Source organism: Bradysia coprophila, unplaced genomic scaffold, assembly GCF_014529535.1.
Source record: "Bradysia coprophila strain Holo2 unplaced genomic scaffold, BU_Bcop_v1 contig_494, whole genome shotgun sequence".
Lineage (NCBI taxonomy): Eukaryota > Metazoa > Arthropoda > Insecta > Diptera > Sciaridae > Bradysia > Bradysia coprophila.
Genome location: NW_023503746.1, coordinates 1,002,859 through 1,024,568, shown reverse-complemented (window position 1 = coordinate 1,024,568; position 21,710 = coordinate 1,002,859). Strand labels below are relative to the sequence as shown.

Genomic DNA, 21,710 nt, shown 5'->3' with positions numbered 1-21,710 from the left:
TTTAACTCTGGAAAAAAGTTGAAAATTGCATTTTCTCGGTTGAATTGTAAACAACACACTAGAAATGTAATTTCCCACTTTTCTTCCCTCGTTGAACAAATAACTATTTCATGCGTGCGTTGTGATTTACCTTCTTTTCTCCCCGCAATGAGAAAGATGCGTTTTGTTGACGTTGAATTGACATTTCTAGTGAGAAAAGTGCAGCATTTTTTCTCCCGTGTAGAGAAAATAGAACTTTTATCACTCGGACTGTCACTGTGTTTATGTTGGGTGAATTGATGTTCCTTTGGTTTCGTGAAGCGAAACGGTAAATCGCACTTCGTACGTATGAAAAACGTTGTGTTCACCTCTGGTAAACGAATAACTATAAATTGCAAAAAAAATACCTCTTCGACATCTCTTTCCTAATGACATTGCGTTCGTCTTGTCAATTATTTTTATAACCCAAATTAGTTGTGTCCAATAAAATCGGAATAGCAATCTGAATTGCAACACTTTCCCTTCGATTTATTTATTCGCTATTCGTGCCGTCTATCCTATATGTTCGTTCACTCGTTCATTGATCGCTCCATTTTAAGCCATCAGCAAAATACACAAAATAAAATCATCTTTTTCATGTAAAACGATTTACTATTGATTCCATTCATTGTTCATCGTCAATTGCCCTATTCTCGATTTTCGAAAATTAAATTCTATTGCAGCCGCTTAACATACTCGGATACATTTCAGAAAACCAAATTGTTTCTACAAACAAATTAAAATATTTTCTGTTTTCGTCTTCTTCTTCTTCTTCGTCTTTTAGGAACAATGAATTGTTTTGATACTTTCCTCTCTCTCTCTCTCTCCACTGTCTCTTCTCACTCTCTCTCCCTTGCTCAGTTTATTGTTAGAATTTTTCTCTTTTCTTTTTTATGTCTTAGATAGTAAATCCGTTTAAATTTCTTTCTTTTTTGGATAATTTTGTCTGGGTTTCCCATTGCATTTTTATTTATAATTTTTCATTTTATATTTTACATGCAATAAATAGATACACAATAATTAGCCTTAAACAGGTTGGTTATTTACATTGTTGCTGTCATAATGAAGACTCTTCACCGCTTCGAAATGGTCGGGTTTGGTCGTCTGCAATGAAAAATTGATTTCTTTGGTTAGGGTTTTTTGTCTCTCGTGTTGCAAAATGAATCGAATCCTGCAAACAGACCGGTCATTGGAATTTCGTCGTGAGTAAACTGGATTTTGTCCCATTTCGTTGTAATTTAACTCTTAATTTAACGACGGAATGTGTCGACTTAGCTCAACCGTAGTCAACAATCAGTTCGATGAACATGCCCTGGCCCTAACCTGGTCTGTAGGGCCAGTTGAAATTTTCATACATCCTTAAATACTCTTCAAATTCTGGTGACGTGAAGTGAAAATTGATTAAAAATGGTTCAGAAATGTTCGAATCAGGTTCATCTGACGTCAGAGCTTTACTGACTCAGTTAGGAAAATATCTAATTGTATTGTGACTGACAGGGGACCATGGTTTCAGTGGATTGTAACGTCTACGAATCATTATTCTTGGGGACTCATTAGCGATGATCATAACTCTCAGGGAAACATGAACAGTAAGGCAGGACCGGAATGGCTAGCAAAAGGTGGAAAGGATTTTGAAGAAAAATTCAAACCGCGAGTATGGTCAGTCCGGGCCTGGAAGCATTGACCGTTGACATATAGTACCGCTTCATAATGGAGTTTGATTTCCTTAACGTGTCGCCTTCGACATCCCAATATGACTCTTTCTTTTAAAAAATTCAAAATGCAGAAATAACACCTAACTTGGCTTGGCTAATCGCAAACTGTTAGTTATGAGTGGTAGCAATAGTTGTCAACGTCCCCTGAGTGCAGATCTATCCCTAGAAACATTAACGTCTTGTCTAACACAGTCTGTTTTCAGCACGATTCAAGGTAAATACAAAATTGATTCAGATGTTTCGCATCACTTACCTCCAGGCTTAGTCAGCTCCTCCAATTTCGTTGTAGAATCCGATACCTGTTGTTCATTCGTTGGTGAGCTAGTAGTGGTTGCTGTCGTCACAACAGCCATCGTGGTCGACGATGCACTACTTTTACCATCACCGTCATCAGCCTTGACGGCATTTGATTGCGGCTGTTGTTGCTGTTGTGGTGTCGTTACACGCTTGGGTTCGTCAGTCGCATTGGCCGTAACGGGCTCGGCATTGTTTGTCTCTTTCGATTCATCGGACGATGAATTAGCGCCGCCATTGACATCAAACGATTGCGAAGAGGTTGTAGTGGTTGCAGATGCCTGAACGACTGTATTCGAATTGCCAACTTCATTGTTGGCGATCTCGTTTGATTTGGTGCTCGTTTGATTCGTGCTTTGAACAGTAGCTGGTGGACTTTTTGACACACTTGAGCTGATAACACTGCTGCTAGTCGAATTCTTGCTGGCATGGTTGATGGGATGATTTGAGCTCGGTGGTACGGATGTGGTCACCAAATTATTCTTCGATGGATTGTTGGGGGACGACGGTGTGGTTAGCGGATAGTAGTGTGAATGAGGAATGTTTGTGGTATGAGCGGTCGTTGGTGGTTCTTTACAATTCGATTGCGATAAGTTCAAGCTTTGCAATGGTGGACCAGAATTTTGCTGATGATTGCTGCTGTTGTGCGACAGATTCAGAGAACCAACTGCTGAAGCATGATGTGATAAGTTCAGACTAGCCGATGTCGACACGGGATGCGTTAAGTTCAAGCCACTCGAATGGTGTGATAAATTGAGACCGGCACTAGGAATGCCAGGATGTGGCAATCCTAATGTGGTGGGAACTGATAAATGACCTAAGTTCATTCCGCCCGATGAATGAACCGATGAATGTGCCATGGACATGCTGACAGACGGATGGCTCATGCTGACTGGAGGATGTCCAGGATGTCCCATCGATAAGCTCGTTGGAACCGATGGATGGCTAAGATGATGGGATAAGTTTAAAGTTGGAGATGAATGAACACTTGGAGGCGGAAGGTTCAAGCCACTTAAACCGAGATTCATTCCCATGGCAGCATGTGGACTTTGTCGTTGATTCGAAGGATGATATGGTGACAGCGATGAAATCCCATGTGGCAAACGACCCAATCCCATTGGAGATGACAGTGGCATTAATGGTCCTAATAGTCCTAAACTCCTTTGCATCGGATTATACATTTGCGACGAATAGTGATGCAAGCGATCTCGCTCACGAGCCTCACGTTCCTTTTCAGCAAGTTCACGTTCACGTTGCTCCTTTTCGCGTTGTTCTTTTTCACGTTGTTCACGCTCCCGCTGCTCTTTTTCTCGTTGTTCTTTTTCTCTTTGCTCTCGTTCACGTTCACGTTGTTCACGCAATTGACGTTCTTTTTCCCGCTGCAATTCGCGTTCACGTTCCTCTTCCCTTGCCAGTCGAGCACGATGTTCTTCCTCCAATTTCAATCGCTCGTGAATACCCGGAACACCCAGTCCTAATGCTGCAGCACCGGCCGGTAACATTCCATATAAATGTGGTGCGTAAGGTGACGGCATTGGTGAATAGAGTGGATGTGCATGTGCGTGTGGATGATGAGCTCCAGGACGGAACATGCTTTGGAATCTTGGATCTAGAAACAATTGCTCCTGAAACTGCAAGGCTGCTGGACTAAACAATGTAGCTGAAAGTTAAGATTTCGTTAAACGAGGACTGGGCTTGAAAGTCTTGGGACACTAACCTGGTAAGTGGTTAGGTATTGCTCCGAATGGTGACGCATAAGCATCCAGCGGAAAGGCACCAGCTGGATGTGAAAGTCTTTCGTCTGATCGATATGGTTGAAAACCACTTCTAGCTAGAAGTTCGGGTTGAATACTAGGAGGACCACTCAAGCGAGCCATCTAATGGAAGGTAATGCTCAGTTTTGTCTTAAACAAAAAATTGCCAACAATCTTTACCTTTTCTGGTGGTTGTGGTGACAATGTCCTTTTCTTCGCGCTACGGTCATCAGATGATTGGCGTCCATCATTTTGCCGATTCTCTCCACCGCGACCGTCCACATTCGGTGTTCTTTGTGTTGCTGCCAATGTACTATTCGATCCACTGCCGCCGCGTACATTCTCTCCACCAGAATTGCTCTCGTCTTCCTTAATATCAGCTTGCTTAGCTAAATTACGAAGCGCTGATGCGAATGGTCCACGACCACTAGTGCTAGAATTTTGTTGCTGAGGCGGTTGTTGTGCACCGCCTATATGGTTGGATAGTGAACCGGATGATGAATGGTGATGAGATGCAGGTGTCAACGGAACTGGACTGGTTGCTGGTCGCTTTTGACCTTGTTTTGGTTGAACTGAAAATAGAAAATAGAAAAAAATTCGTCAGTATGGATAAGATCAGCCAAATAAACACCTTGGTGGTCACTCCCACAGTCCTATACTGCCTAAAAGGATCTATAAAAATTAATAGCCGAGATAACCCAGTTTATTTTTCCAGAAATTCAACGAACATATTCGATACAAGAATCATGAATTTTTTATACAACATCCAGTCGTTCAGAAACTTGGCACAAAATCACCTAGCTATCTACTCACACAACATGTCAAAGCGAGACCACATTTACAGTTTTAGATGAAAATCAACAATATGGTTCATCCGTACCGTTATATATACATACGTCTCATATACAACGATATAAAACCGTGCCACTGCGAATGGAATACCGAATACACTCTCCACGAGACTCCCCTATCTATTTACACAACTTAACGAAATAAAATAGACAACAAAATCGGTAGACACATCTACACACAGTCATTTCGGTTGCAATATTGGTGCGCGCGTTCAAGATGTATATTTATTGCCAATAATACTTAGGGCAAAGACTCAAATTAAGAGGCGAAACTTTATACACACAATGGGGTCGTAAAGACGGGTGGCGGGGGCATATATTTATCTCATGAAAAAGAGTATGAGAGCGAGTATACTCATGTAGTAGACATACCTATATACACTACCAGTGTATATACCGATTCAACTACACAACACTGCGAGTACAAAGAACACCAATATAATACTCAGTGCTTTAAAAAAGGAAATGATGACAATGATACTCTTCTTATAAATCCCCACAGGGGAGTAAAGTGGTTATAAATGCAGGCGATATAACAAGAAAGAAGATGTTGTACTTTGCTCGGTTGGTGTGCACAGAGTTCCTTTTTTATGTGTTGTATATACTCGTCCATTGTTGTGGATGACAGTCATAGCATGAAGCTGTGTGTAGTGTTTCGGTTCAGATGGGGACAGATGGATGGATATGTTACGAATGACGCGAGACATAATCATATAGGGTAGGGTATGCTATAATACGAAAAACGATGCGGTTTTCAAGTATAATATGTTCACGTCACAAATAAAGTGGAGGGCATAAAGTTTTAAATGAGGGTAAACTGAAAATTGTCAAAGAATGATGAGAATTGACGTGATCTGTGGGAAAAGAATTCCAGCATGCAGAGACGTGTTTAAACGTAAAATGAATATTAAGAATACGCGTAACATTTGTGGGGCAAAAGTGGTCAATGGAGTTGACACAGATGTGCGTGTGGATGTTGTTTTCGAGTTCACGCTAAGTCTGCGTTCAACCTCATCGCCGGCTAGACCAATTTATTCTTGTCGACCGATTGATTTTATTTGCATTTAGTGAAGAAAAATTGGTTTAAATTTCGCAAAATTTCTTGACGATACCTTCGACTTCACTTAATGTTCAATTAGTTTTTTGTTCAAAGAGGAAGGAAAAGCTGGAAATTTTGAGAGTGTTGTTTGTGTCCAGAGCGTAGCGAGGGCAACAATTCACCTGAGAAAATGTAATTTCCAACTCTTTTCCCTAGGCGAACACGACGTTTTTCATAACAAAGTCTTCCGAAGTTTAAAGGGGAGGTGAGAAAGTTAATATTTTCTCGTCTGCGTTGTAAAAAAGCATTTTCGTATAAACGGTGTAATAAACCTTGTTTTCTACCGTCTACCTCGAGAAAATTGTGTTTGGTTGACGATTGGTCGAAGGTCGAATGACATTTCTCGTGAGAAAAGTACCGTACTTTCTCTCGTGGGTAGAAAGTAGAACTTTTCCTATTTGAAATGTCACTTTGTTTATGTTTTTAAAAAATGGTATGGCTGATTGATGCTTCTTTTTTAGTAGAAAGCCGGTTAATCACGTCATGCACACATGAAAAATGTTGTGTTCACCTTCCAGAAAAAATACGAAATTACAACTCGAGTGAAATTTAAGGGTTTTGTTGGAATTTCCTATTTTCTCCCATCGGTAAACAAATAACTATTTCCTCCCTTTCAGTAACAGTGACTATTAGCAATAACAATCAACGAACCTCTCAAACACCCCTCTTTTTCGGTGTTTTTTTTCTAATCAACTAATATATTGGACCAGCTAAAGTTCATTCATTCATTCATCATATTTTTGAAACCGGAATAACCTAACGAACCTAATGCCGAAAAAAGTCTAATTTTACATGTGACACCAACAACCATAAAATATTCGTAATACAACCGTCCCCCCACCAGATATACATTATTTTCCCAACGGAAAAATGTATAGCAAAAAAAATGAATAATAAGTTTTAAGGACAAACACTGACCTCTAACCTAGAGGGTTGCGAAACCAGCTTTCCTCAGTTTGACCTTATGACACCGACTAAAGCAGGCTACAGGAATAGCCATTCATCTACCAATTTTGTTCTCAATTTTCACACAAACGCAAACATCATATTCAACATATAAGGAGACTGGTGTTCTGTGTTATAGGTTTGCCGCTTATATATAATTCATTGAAAACGAAGAAGGTAAAAACACCATCCGAAACCATAAAATTTTGTAGTCAAGGTGTGTTAAAGGTGGATTATTATAAACGATTTATAAGGGATGAAAAGAAATATAATATTAAGTTTTCCTTCTTCTTCTTTATTTCGGAGATCCTTGCTTGTTGTTGTGTGTATTTGGAGAGAACATAAAAAGTCCTTGTGTTTTGCTACCGTTTTGTGTATGAAAGTTACGTTCTGTGAATATGTCTCGGCGAGCAAACAAACAATACCCAACACACGAAAAAAAAACTCGGAAAAAACACTTTGGAATTAATATTGGGGATTAAATACATAACATTGAGGGATGAAAGAAAACAACGTTTTGTTGCAATCTAATTTGTTAGGTTTATTTTTTAAAGGGTAGCTTAAGAGAGAGAGGATTAAGGAACCTTTTCAAAGATAGATTTAGCTAATAAGCTAAACGTAAAAATGTGTTTTTTTTCTCTTCGTCTCTGATTCAATTTATTACGAGAATTTTATTGGTTATTAAAAGGTGATGATTTGCATACAAATGATGGATGAGTGTTTTTTTTAATAGTAGACGAAGGAAATTGATTTGCATTTCTTTCAATTATTCAAATTGGTTTAGAGGCTGAACTGAATGGAATTTATTCAGTTGCGTACCAATCTTTGGAATATTTGCCTATTTTTCAACCTATTTTTTCTTTGCTCTCGGTTTATGTTTGCTTTTTTCATAAAAATTACTGGGCCAAGTAAAAACCTTGAATCAGGTCATCACCCTAAAATTATATACGAAAATGGTTTCCAAATTAAATTTGGGTCGATACCATGAAGGCCTTACGTTCAGTTTACTTAATTCTGGGGAAAAAAACGTTTTTTTTCCATTTCATAAAAAACAACATTGTTGACATGAGTTGAAAATAAATTAAGTCACAATTTAAGAAGTGATGTGAGGGATAATTAATGGTCGACAGCAACCCCTAAAAAATTTGTTATTATTTCAGTTACATGTTCACCATTCACATTGGTATTTAGAATTTTATGTAAACATAAATATAAAAAGATATTTCCACACAATTTGTAAATTGAATTCATTGCTTCCGGTGTGGTTTAAGTAGTTGTTGTTTTTTTCGAACCAAATTCAGATTTTGTCGGAAAATGTTTCGATCGAGCACATGCTTTGGGGAAGTTTTTTTTTCGTTGTTTTTTTACGTCGGTGCGTGCGTGAAAACGAACGAGGGTTACGGTTTATTTGTACAAATCAAAATGTTATATTCGTTAAGTGGATTATGTTTTGAATGTTTGAGATCCATAAAACTCATCGACATTCTATTTACTACCATAGAGTCGGTCGCTTTTGTTCTTTATGGCATTCATAAAATTTGGTTTTTTTTTAATGGGGAAAGTGTACTCCACTTTGTCTGAACCTGGATAAAGCTCCATTCCGTGACCGTATTTCGATTACCTCCAACCTAAAACCAAGAATATATTCCAACGAAATTGCTCAAAATCCGTATGATATGCTAACATTTTCTATAATTCCCAATTTTCATATCGAGAATAACGTACCCATTTCGAAATGGAACACGTATTCAATCGAATTTGCAGCACACAATAGGGGGGCGAGAAAAACGAGAGGATGATGGGAGTTATGCATTTTGTGAAAACTTTGATCGGATATGACTTGCAACACTAACATCATGATACACAGAGCCCCAGATATATATATGTACGCCATTTAGTGAGTTGGTGTATAGCCGCAACGCCACATTCATCCATGCAAACACAACAGCGAAACGAAGAAAATTTTATGAAACAGCATCTACGTATCACATAACTTTATGTAGAAATTTTCGGTGGAAATGGAAATTGCATTTGTACGAGAGTAGTGTCATTTCAAACGGTTTTCGTGTGCGGCTGTTCCCTTGTACACCACAAATCTACATATTGTTCTATGTTTTCGTTTTCAGGCAACACAACAACAAAATAAAAAAAAAACGCCGGAGTTGATGTGGAGAAGTAAGGTTTGAGTTACAAAGCTCATACCCCGCAACCGTACATACCTAACGTTCCACCAATTTATGTTCTCCAAAATATGGGAGTTCAGCTTTAGCTCGGCAATAAGTATAACATTGTACGAAATGCAACCCCTATATCGTAAACAATTTCAGACACAATATTATGTGACAAATACATGTTTGTTGAAAATTATGACGCTTGGAAATTTGTTGTACTAATTGAAAGGCATTTGGGTAATGTATTGTTGTAATTTTGAAAATTTTCAAGTGAATTTATAATGCATTCGGGTTTATGTGTTCGGTAATAATAATTCTGTTACAAAACAAGGCAACGGTTTTAATGCCGTTGAAAATTTTCCATGAATGTGACTGTAACGTTTCCGAGGTGTTATAAGCTATTTCGGTAAACACAAATTTCATTTCGCATGGAATAGTGTACCGGAATTGGAGGTATTTTGTTGCAATTATTCAAGAAGAATTAAGTAAAACCGGATTTAGTGCCTCACTCGTCACACCTGAAGAGCTAAATGTTTGAAGTAACTAGCTCACATTTGAGTTCCTTTATTTCAGGCAGGAAATTAGTTAAGCATGGCAGCCGGTTATAAAGAGCCTAGGCTCCACAATATCTACGATGTGTCCTGTGAATATGAACTCGCTCCTATCCTATATTGTCTACAGTTCGTTCATGAAACGAACCTCTTTGTTTATTACGAGCCAAGACATAATCCTTTGAGGAAATCAAAATTAAATTCGTTTGAGCTGCAATAAAAAAGTCTGAGAGTTGCAATTTTGTGTTTAGGCAGATGATAATCGTACCCGTGCACGTTTGAAGAGATTCGTATGATTGTCAGGTACGATAGGAAAACTACTTCGAAAAATAGCGGCAATTTTCCACTTTTTTTTGACTCCCGTGACTTTTCGAATAGATCCAGGATTTTCCGGATATCAATGAATTTTCACAACTTTTTGTGACGTGTTCGGCTACTTTTAGTAATTTTTTTGTTACTTTTTGTGATTTTTCATTAAAATCACTAAACTTTTGATCACCTTCCGTGACTTTCTGTGAGTTTACGTTACTTTTAAGGATTTTCCGTGACCTTACGGTACTATCATCCGTGATTTTCCGGTACTATTCGTGACTTTACTTGAATTTCCAGATAAATTTGTGACTTTTTCCGACTCTGTGCCAAGACTGTCTGGTCTGGACCCGTTGCCCCTCGGTCTAGTAGAACGTTAAGAGGTGTCTTGGATTGATTATAAACGAAAATTTTATCCTTCAATAATCCGAAGTAAGTAAAATTTACTAAGTTCACACACGTATGAGAGCTTAGTGATGGCTCACCACAGACCCTCCACGACGCTGGAAGATTAGCAATAAATTGAAATTCATTTCGATTATGATTCGCTATAGTTTTGCTTGTACAAATTATTATAGTGTTCGTTCGAGGCCGTGATGTCCTGACGAGAAATGGTATTTTTGAACTGCAAAAAAATGCAAAACTTCGAAAAAAATTTCTCAGATCGAAACAGCGGTCAAACGTTCTGCTATTTAAGTACTTGACTTCGCTGTATTTGTTTATATTGGCAAAGTGATAACTGATTTGTTTTTGATGATCAGTAATCATCATAAAAAAGCTAGAACAAATCAATCTTAAGGGCGGGAGTCTCCCGCCTCTCGCCATTAAAGAGAAATTATTCGTCAACTTCAAAGAGTGATGAAACAATAATTAGTCTTATGCCACATGAACATTTGCTTCGTATCGATTTTTTTACGGTAGCACAATTACTCAAAGTCATAATCCGTTTAATAAAAACACAAAATTCATTGAAATATATTTCCATCTCATTAATACAAAGAAAAGGAAATATCCCCCTTCGATGAAGATATATTCTATTAATACGAAAATAAAAAAAAATCCTTACCCACACAGTCATTATACCATCCATCCATCTATCCATCCACTATTATAATAATGAACGATGTGTTACATAATATTATGCTTTCATAACACATTTCAAACAACCGAGGAAAAACTTTTTATACCAATTTTCCATTACGCAGTCAATAATAAATACACAATAGCTAAACAAAAGCAATTCTATTTAAACCACATAAACATAAAACAAAATTATTGTACACATAAAGCCAACCCATGAGAGTATGAACCACAACATAATAATCACACAGTGTTATACTCTATTTATACAGAGTGTAAGAGATTCGTTTACGATCGCATATATACACACAACAGTCTGTAATAAAGAGCCAAGCACCCCCAACTGCCAAACAAAACTCTATGCCATTAACCCTCATAAGTATGATAATTTGTTATATGTGTTTCTCCCGCTCGGTGTTCATATAATACATTATTAGTTGACGTAAATAAACCATCGCTATAAGTAAAATATGACGATATGAAGAACAAATAAACCGGAGAAGAAGTGAAACAACAAAACCAAAAAAATTATACTCGAGAAAAACAACGAAAATTATTTTTAATATTTTTCATTCCACAACACATTTCTCTATCAACATTAATTGTACGTTTTTTTTCGACGTGTTTTTTCGTTTCATTTTCCTTTTTCTTGAATTAATTATAGACTGTCGCGTTTAGAGAGTCACCGCGGGTATGTGGTTTGGCATTTAGCATACATTTTTTTCTATAGAATTGAAACGTGAAAGTTATTTGTTCTACAGCTACTTCCAACTGAAGAATTAATTTTTTATTTTTATTTTTCTGCTGTAAGGGGGTTAGGTTAATCTACATTGTTGACTTCTGGTGTTACATTAAACGCACAACATTTCGGTATTTGATCGGTAGCTGATATAATCCTCTTAAAACGCACAATAATAACGAAGTAGAACGAGAAAATGAGTATACCAATTCGAACGGTACGTCGTTTTACGTTCCTGACGAAAATACTACTCGGATAAAATGTCTCACAGATCACGAGACTATTTTCTCCTTAACGAATTTAGACCTCGTCAGTATCAAAACCTTTCCAATCCACACAATTTTAAATTGCAAATTCTTGTTAGTATTACGTACATTCCATCGTACGTGCTGATCGAAAATACTTTTCGTAATTTGATCAGCTCCGCTCGTCAAATTCCACCCGATCTAATACGATGATGGCGTCCGAAACAAAAACATGTCATAAATATGCATTCTTGACAACAAAATAGCTTCAAGGTACGTTCTAAGAAACATTGGGAAAATATCGTCACCTAATAACACCACCTGTACTATCACAAGTGTTGCGCGGTAAGAAATTAATATCTCCGAAGCGTTTTAGGTGTTATACAAATAATGGATTCCGTACGTTGATTGTTGGTTGCTTTTGCATATTAATTATGGAACATTTTCATCGGAAATGTATCGAGTGTTATTAAGGTAAATTCCGAATTCATTAGCACAGTTTTGTGTGAATGGAGAAGAAACTTGTAGGATCGATAACATCGAACGAAATAAGCAATAGCCATTCGTAAATCAGAAGAAATTTGTGGGAACAACTAGTCATCTGGTATTGATTAAAATCGACCGAAATAAACGATATTCCTTGGTGTGAGTGCTCTTATATAGCAAAATCTATGACAAACTAATGAAGTAAAAGATTTTTCTGTAAAACAAAAGGATTTGAGATCTTCAAATTGAATCACATAATGTCAGGCACGCATTTCCAATTTTATAATGTTAAAGTAGAGAAGAAAAGGTAGATGTACAACGAATGAAAATATTTGTGAGAAATCTAGTTCATCTATGTAATATCTAATATGAAATTTCGAACTCATTTAAACGATGTTTCAAACTCAATATCGTCATTCGTTCTGTAGTCATTATTCGAAAGGTAATGGTTGAAGTGGCTTGATTGATTCTTCGGAAGCAGTCGCCACTAAGGTAGCCAGAGTTGCTTGAACTCTAACGTCATCTTATAAATGGCAAAATTCATGTTAAAACAAATGAAGTAATAGATTTAACGGTTGTGCGGCAACCCGCTTGTGAAACATTAACAATAGTAAGACCAAAAAAATATAACCTACCGCAAACCGGTATGGGTGCATGTAAGCTTGGTATTCCTCTCGGTATCCATTCCATAATTGTAAATCCAATATAGTGCAAAGTGTTAATTTTTAATTGTAGGATATCCACAGAATTGACACAGGAAAAACCACTTCCTTATTATATGATTTCCATTTAAACATGTTTTATTCTATCGGAAAATTATCACACGCAACTCTATACTCTTTAGTTTTCTTCGAAACGAAAAACCAAAAAAAAAAATATTGTTATGTGAACTAGACACGCCACACCGCAACAAACACACAGGGAAAAAAAAGTAAAAACGAATTTTTAATAATAATAAACGCTATAGACCCCCCGATTTAAACAAACCTCGCGCGCGCGATGGCGGTGGGATAGTATTACAAAACTGTGAATTTATGTTCGAAAACCGTTATTTAATTACGGGGTGTTATTAAGCTATTAGTTATTTATCGGAAAAAAATTTATTATTTTTTAACCAAATGTTCTAAACAAGAATTTGTTGGTTCGTGTCGACATTGTCTATACAGTTTTTTAATAATTGCCAACTCCACTAAATACGTTTTTTTGTGTGTTTCTTGTTTTAATATTTGAATTTCTTAAATTATTCAATTGCAATAATTATTTTCCGTTTGTTTGTTTTCTTTATTTCTTCTTTTATATTTTTCACGTTAACTTATTGAAACAGATGTACGAAATTCAACATGAAAATACTTAAGTAAACAAAACTGCCATCGTTCGTGTTCTTTTATTTTTTTGCTAATGTCGAACTAAGATAAATATAGAGATGGAGAATAAGAGTATGACTGGAAGTTTGAAGATGTTTCCGAAATGAGTTTTTCTACGTTATCTCCACACACAAATTTGGAAAAAGAAAATCAATTTTGCCCAAGATTTATCCACAACAATTTTTCGTACACACTAAACGATAAAAAGTTAAAAGTTCAAAATTTGAATAGACCGTGGAATTTCACTCGCTTTTCACCATTTTTCTTCTTTTTTCATTTTCTCCAATTTTTATAACAATTAATTCGGTCGCGGTTGATTCCTTTGAGAGCAAAATTAATGCGATTTAATGATTCTCAATTTCTGCACAATCAAAAAGGGATCACATAACACAACGGAAACCATCCCTTAAATCCCTTCTCGTCTATAAACGTCTATATAGACCGTAAGCATAATATCATTGTTCGACACACAGAAAAACCACACAAAGTGAAACACAATTTTGATGAGAAATAAAAATCTGCTTTTTTCTTCTTTCTACTTTATTTTTTTGCTTCTATTTTCTTTTCTATAATAAAATCGCTCCGCAGTGGATCAATTTCGTATTACATACACCTTTTCATCGAGAGCAAGAACGACAGACTGAATTTTCCACGGAAAAAAATTATTCTCAAAAACGAATATTATAACATGACGACATTAAACACATATATACACAGCGAACCGTATCGACAGAGAAGTTTTTCCGTTTGAATATTATACACACAACACACAAACGAAAAAGAAAAATCTTCATCCCTTTTTTTCGTACGGTTTTTTCGTTGTTGTGTCGGTATATTTGACGGTTTTTATAATGTTACGTCTATATACGTACACAATCGCAACGATGAGGGTTGATTTTGATATGAGTTGAGTTTTTCTTCTTTCCCTTTTCGGTTCATGCATTTTTTGTATAGCGTTCACTGAATGCATCATGGTGGTGTAAATAGATAGATAGTTGGTGGATAAGTATATGCCATTAAAAAAAAACAACTCAACTCACAGAGCAAATAGTGTTAATGCGGTGAGAGAATTACCCGGTGTATATATACACATATATCGGGACGGGGTATGAGTGACAAGTAATGCTTTTTATACAGTTAAACGGAGGCAGGGAAAAAAAGGTTTTGAATAAGAAAAAAATGCTAATATGATTTTGCCAGGGTATTACACGGTCTTTGTTGGCGTAGTTTTTATCTCGGAACGTATAAAACCGAAGTCATGAATTTTTCTTTGCCAATTTAAACGATCCCAATGGAGAATCTTAAATATATATTTGCACTTAGTGTCTTGGTGCACTCAATGTAAATTCCGTTAATTATGAAACCCGCGATACCACATACTTAACCTCCTAACATTCATAGATATATCATCAAACGAATGGTTCAACTTGGTGTCAAAAATCGATCTCTTGGCGTGTAAAAAGTCACAAATCACTGTAAGAGGCAGACAAGGGTGACGTTGGGTGGTGTTATTCAAGAGCTTATGACTCTTGTTCCGAATTGTTGTGCATATTTGTGTGAACGCAAAAAGAGTTCGAAGTAGAAATGTTTTTTTTTTTCAATAAGAAATCTCTCAATATGTTTGCCACAGGCGATGTATATATCGTCAGACGTATACAAATAAAATCTGTTCAACATTTCACGCAACCATTCAATTTATCCGTATTTGTTTCATTCAGTTACAATAAACACACAGCGATTAATTTCAGATGGTACACATTATGACACTGTTAACAAACCGAAACCGGAAAATCAAATTTGAGCACTCTACACAAACTTCTTAACTTTGCGCAAGAATTTTACATGAATCCAAATAAACGATTTGTATGCTCTTATCGAATTTTATGTGTTTGTTTTGTGGCAGCATCTTTAGCACTGTATTTATGCGATGACAGCTTCGTGAGAGCATACGAATTTTCAGCTGAATGTTGCGGCGCATCAAATCTCATTCCGTCGATTTGTGTGAGTCGTTTTTTTTGTTCCTCCAGCTTTTCGGAGTATAAAAATATTTGCAAAATTATGGAAAAAGTTTGAAATGAATTTTTACATCGAATGCCGTTGAATTTCAAAGCGCATACTCTCATTTCTTCTGTGTATTCCATTCGTGGTGTTGTATAGTGCACGAGTTCAACGTACACATATACAAAACAGAGAAGAATGAATTGGTAACGTAGCATGGGCCACCTCATATGCATATAAAACGTTGTGTGGTTATAACATGTAAGGAAATACACCCGACATTGGTTAGGTCGCTATTATATCCTAGTACATTCAACCCACTCTAAAAGTCTTGAAAAGGCAAATCTTTCTTCCAATCGGGGAAAAAAGTGTCAAGAAAGGAAATAGGAAACAGTTAGGTATGGTTTACATTCAATAAAAAGTACTCAGTGTGAGAGCAGTGAGAGAGGAAGCTCTTAGTAAACAAAGTAAAATTTTAAAGATCTCTCTCACGGATTACTTTTTTGGTAAGCGGAAATCAAGCCTTATCGACGCAACAAATTTTGGATGTGAAGGTCCTTCACTACCTTAGATGTCACGTTATCAAACCGAGGCGAGACCGAGGTTCACAGTTCACATCTTGACTATGTTTCGTAATTGTGCTAATTTGTAGCAATCAATCATACTCCACAGAGTCTTGACACACCACGTAATAAACCGATCTACTTTAACAAGTTGACCACCTTTCGAAGAACGTTAAATATTCCCAAAAAAATTTACAAATTTTAATGGCCAATTTACCCATTTGATTGGAATGTGACACATTCCACGATAAGGCATTCCATTTAATAAACGGTATCCCGAATTTGTAAACACATCAAACGAAATTAATTTGATTTGTCATTGATTGATTGATTTTGTCGTCAATGGCCCTACCGCTTTCAAACCATAACTTAAGGCATTCATTCAATAATTTTGTCCCACCACAATTCGAAATATTTCTGGAAAACATTTTACCTCATAAACGATCTACACAATTTAGTTTGTCATTTTCTCATCGATCTTATACCAAAACTCCAAGCGAAAAGATGAAGAAAAAAAGATGAAACGAAAAACAAATAAAAAAGACGAAAGAAAATGCTGTACGACGAAATTCAAATGTCTCGAAATGTAAAGTGAACTCTCAAATGGGGGGATATGCTCTGACTGAAATATTTGGGTACATAAACACAAGGAGCTTCTTTAGACGATAACGATTTGTTTTTTCTGTAGGAAAATTTATTCGTTGATTTGATTTTTTTGCCTGTCTTCGTCTTATTTCTCTTTTTTTTTTCTACGTTCTTGTAATGTATCTTCAGACGGAGATATCTTGTACATTACAAAATTTAATACCACATCGAAGGGAAAAGAGGTGAAAATCGTGTTTTTATTATGTGAGCAGAGTGTGTAGTGTGTATATATCTCTACCATTTTGTATGAAGAAAATTGTCTATTTTTGAGATATTTACATAGCAAAGAGATATTTGTATGGGAAAAGCAATGAATTTTCTTAAATAAACTGGCTTCAAGTGAATTTGTATATATATATCGTAGGAGTGAGTGTTTGTTGATAATATCAAAAGAGACATAAAAGATTTATTTTTATTGGATTTGAATGGCTGGAAATGTTCACATACATTTTCTGGGGAAGGATGTCAAACGGATATTTGATTTATTTTTAATTTTGAGTGTACATGAATTGAATGAAATGAACGTAGAACGTTGATAGTTGAAGCTGATAAATTTTCATTACGTGCTTCCCACTTTTTGCATTGACTGAGAACATAATATAAGAAAAATGGTTTCAGGTGTACACACAAGCGTTTCATAAATGAAGGACATGGAAATATGTTGCGAAAAGTACACAGTTATTTGCGAAGCACAGTTCTGCGCGTTTGTCAGAGCATCTCTTGCCAGAAACGTTATCATCTAGACAATAAAGAACGACGACACATAAGCATATCCATTTTATGGATGCACATCTGACTTATGAACCAAAATGTCGTATCAACGTTTGGAACAATTCAAATTCAGGTCAGGCAAAATTAACTCTAACGCCTTGTAGAAGCATCGGGAATAGACTGAACAGAGTATGATTAATTACAAATTTTGTAGTCAGTGTAGCACATATAGGTGCTGTAGTAGTGAAGTTATCCAAGATTAAGTAAAGAATCGGGTCACCCTCAATCAAACAGGTTAAATTGAAGGTGACCTGATTTGATATTTAATCTTGAATCTATTGCCGACGGTTCTACAAAGCGAGTGAGTTAACTGTGCATAACCTGAATTTGACAAAGAGTTTTCATGTAGCGGAGTAGAACTAGTCAAGCTGTAACATCGACACCTTTTTTTGTTAAAAACTCGACTACTCAATGCGTCATTTTCTCCATGGGTTTGTCTCTCTGATCACAAGTCATAATGAAAAACATTACCCGTCTTAATACTAACAAACGTACACGAAACAGATGACAGTTCTTAGTAAAAAAAAGGCAGGTCAGAACTGGCCAGGCCATATGTGGCGACTTGGCAAATCACAAGTGCGCTTTAGTAATTTTCTTTCCATTTGCTTCTTTTGGCGCCTTATCGAGCGCTTTTTCCTAATTTCACAAGAGTACCTTTCGGTAGACAGTCCGGCATGTAAAAACGAATTATGAATGTTGTGATTCGAAGCGGTCCAACGTTATAGTGTCTAAGCTAAACCTCCTGGAAACAAGGAGGTTTATGGAAAGTTATTGACCATGACATTGGATAAACAAGAGATTTATCAGGAAACTTAAGTGTAATGACTGAAGGCCAGGTGAAGTTGTTTACAAATACAAACACCTACACCAGGTCCTGGCCTTAAAGCAGGAATCCAGGCCAATCTATGATCCTCTGATCCCTACTTCTTGTACTAATTGTTTTGCACAAGATTTTTATTAACAAAATTCATTCATGTACAGTGCAATAATTTTGATTTCCAGCAAGGATTTCGTAAGAATGTGCACAGATCAAACGATTTTAGGTTCCCCTTGGAGTCCAATCTCATTAATAGATGCTTGTAGATGATTCCATCCAACTTTCTATGAACAAAATAATCTCCTCCAATCTGGTGTACCACTAGTAACCACAGGTTAACAGGATTTCTTACCTGTCGTCTTAAGAAAGACACACAATGGTTTAGAGGGTCGTAAAGGTCTGAGAATCATTTTAAATGCCATCTTCGGTACGAGCAGCTGGCGGCAGACGCAGGCCGTCAATCTATTCATTCGCTTCTGGGAATACACATAACTGCCTAGCAAAGTTAAAGCTAAAATTAAAACGGAATGAAAATCCAGCAGACTCTAACAGAGTATCGTCACTCTTCCCTTTCCCACATAAGCCACGCTAAGTGAAGAAAAAATTGCTGAGATCGAATGTGATGGTGAGTATTCCGAAGATGTCATCGTTCAACTTCTAGTGGAAGGCATCACCATTCCGTTTTTAATTCCTTTACGTAACAAACACTACTTCTACCATTCTACCATTTACTCGTTATAATCCACTCTGATTTTCAATTTGACTCGATGTGCTGTTGCTCCTAGCGTTTGCGTCTGTCATTATCGAGTCAACATCGATGATAATTTATCCCATTTCAACCAAACTGCTGATTCCCTTTCAATTCACAAAACAAACTCCCATTTCTTAATTCAATTTCAACACATAAACGGAAAAGGTTACCCACAGCCGGCTATACACAGCTAATTAAGGGAGACAAAGAAGACTATTTATCTCGTTTTATCTTTGAACACCACTCAGTGCTGCATAATTACGATCCATGACTTCATTAACCCCGAAGGCAGTGGGTATTAAATTGATTCAATGATTCGCAATTCGGTTGAACACACACCGAAAAAAGAATGTGCTAGCTTTCCAGCCATTAAATACCAGATTTTGTTATTCAAACTTTTAATCGTATATTTTATTGATTTATGTGCAAAAAAATGGAATGAAAAAAACTAGAAAAAAAAAGTTTTATTGGAGCACACTAGCGATATTCGTTTTCTCGTTGAAATTTATTCTTTTTCCAATTTTTGCAATTTTTTCTCTACACTGTTTGGGTAAACCGAACAGTCGACATTTCGTACATCATATACTCTAGATACATATATTCCGTGCTCGGTTATGTTAACCGTTTTTCTCTTTATACCCACCATTTTGCCATCAAATAAGCTCCAATGAAAAATTACCATAAAGTTGTCTCTCCATTACCTTCTCATATACAAAATAAAATACTTTACGGCATTTTCCCATGTAAGTGGTGAGCGGGTGATATGTATTTTTCGGTGGGGTTGTGGGTGGACAACAAGGGACGTGACTGAGACGGCGGGAAGGTTTTTTTTTATACATTTCATATGTCATCGTGTATATGTGAACGGTTAAGAGGATATGTTTTCGGTGTATGTATGGATGGATATATGTACTAATTGAAACGATGATGACTGAGGTTGCCGAGAAGAGAGTAAAACGGCGTGGCGAATGCGACACTGGCATAATACTCCCGTACACGCTGAGATACAAGAGCAATATGTTTATGCTTTTACTTATATTTTTGGGTGGTTTTTTGTGTGTATTATGTATGTTGTTTACTTAGAAGTACTTATGAAATTTGAACAAATAAATTTATTTGTCTGTTTCTTCCGAGTAATTCCGGCTATATATTTGTGTTGTGGAGAAGTATGAACTCTTATCGCGTGTCGACTAATATGTGTTGTAGAACACTGTTCTCGTCTGCTTTCAATGAGCATAATAAAATATTATTGTGCAACGTATCGTGAGGTTGAAGCAGGGAGGTATTCAGAAACTATATGGCTTGATGACAGTTGTGTTGAATATGAGTTTTGTCTCATGTTTATTCGTCATTGATTTTCGATCCGTTGAGCTTATTTATTGTGTTGATAATAACGGAGTCTAATTTCTCTCACAGACCCACACGTCACTTTGAGTCCCTTCTAGGGTTTGATACAGTACGCGATACGAAAAATCTTTTTTTTTTACTTTGCATTTTCTGCTTGATTCCCAGAAGACCTCTAACGATTAAAGCCCTAACACACATCTAGGCTGTTACGCAGCGTAGATTGTCCAAGGTGTCAAAATGAAGGTAGAGAAGTTAAATGAAGAATGAAATTGAAAAATAAAATTTTCGTTGGCGGACTGGGCGTGCCTGATAAGTTGAAAATTCGAAAATTTGACCTGTCTGGTACAAACCACCAACGAAAATTCATTTGGCTTCAATACCTTTATTTTGCCACCAAACTGGATTTTTTGCTATATTAGACTGCTCGTCGACTCAATAGCGCAGTGTGTAAGTCGTTAGCCTCACACTGAATTATTGTGCTGAAAGTTCGTAAGTTCGAAATCGCTGACACATTAATAAAAAAATTATTAATGCTATGTGATATACGAATCCAACGAGCGAATACATCAGACACCAATCGCCATCTATCAGCAAATGGTGGGAACAAAAAGCTCTTCAGTCAGCAGTCAGCAAGCGATTTAGTAAGGTGCTTGGCTACGTCGTAGAAGACATTCTCATAGAATTTCTGGTCGGTATTATCATGGGAAAAGCTCTTCAATCAGCAATCAAGCAAGCGATATAGTAAGGTGCTTGGCTATGTCGTTGAAGAGAATGTTCTCAAGGTCTGGGTTGCTGAAATACAGATGTCGCAGTGAACGATGCTACCATCATCAAAATGAGATCCAATCAATGGAATGGAAAAACTCACACACGTTCGGCTGGTTGTCTCTAACAGAGAGACAGTTGGTAACATTTGTCATCAATAGTAATAAATTAACATATAAGTTAAGATTGTACTATAGCATACCAATAAAGGTGTCAAAACATGGTTTCATGCCATGTTTTAAAAAAAAAAAAAAAAAAAAATATTAGACTGCTCAGATAACAACTAGAGCTCGATTGTCGTCCTTCGTATCACGAAATGTAACAATTTGGCATGAGTTTCAAACCGTTGCCATGGACTAAAAGTGAAGTCGGGCACTGGTCTATTAAGTCAATAATAATCGGTATAGTGAGAGAAGTCCTCTGTCCTCATGT

The 21,710-nt window shown here is 36.6% G+C and overlaps 1 protein-coding gene and 1 long non-coding RNA gene across 3 annotated transcripts in view; both read right to left on the bottom strand.

Moving 5' to 3' along the window:
• The window catches only part of LOC119082838, a 49,219-nt gene continuing 27,509 nt past the window's right edge, over nucleotides 1-21,710 (bottom strand). Inside the window, exons 11-14 of one of the 2 annotated variants that reach the window (XM_037192494.1) lie at nucleotides 3,962-4,353; nucleotides 3,745-3,904; nucleotides 1,987-3,687; nucleotides 1-1,122 (exon numbers count right to left, since the gene is read on the bottom strand). In XM_037192494.1, the coding sequence (XP_037048389.1) occupies nucleotides 1,076-1,122; nucleotides 1,987-3,687; nucleotides 3,745-3,904; nucleotides 3,962-4,353 (2,300 nt within the window). In that variant the 3' untranslated portion in view covers nucleotides 1-1,075. The remainder of the gene's footprint in view (nucleotides 1,123-1,986; nucleotides 3,688-3,744; nucleotides 3,905-3,961; nucleotides 4,354-21,710) is intronic. The other variant, XM_037192495.1, reaches the window with a different exon arrangement.
• LOC119082839 lies at nucleotides 8,046-9,415 on the bottom strand. Its single transcript, XR_005088727.1, has 2 exons — nucleotides 8,402-9,415; nucleotides 8,046-8,365 (listed from the first exon to the last, which is right to left on the bottom strand). It is a non-coding gene; the product is annotated as an uncharacterized LOC119082839 (long non-coding RNA).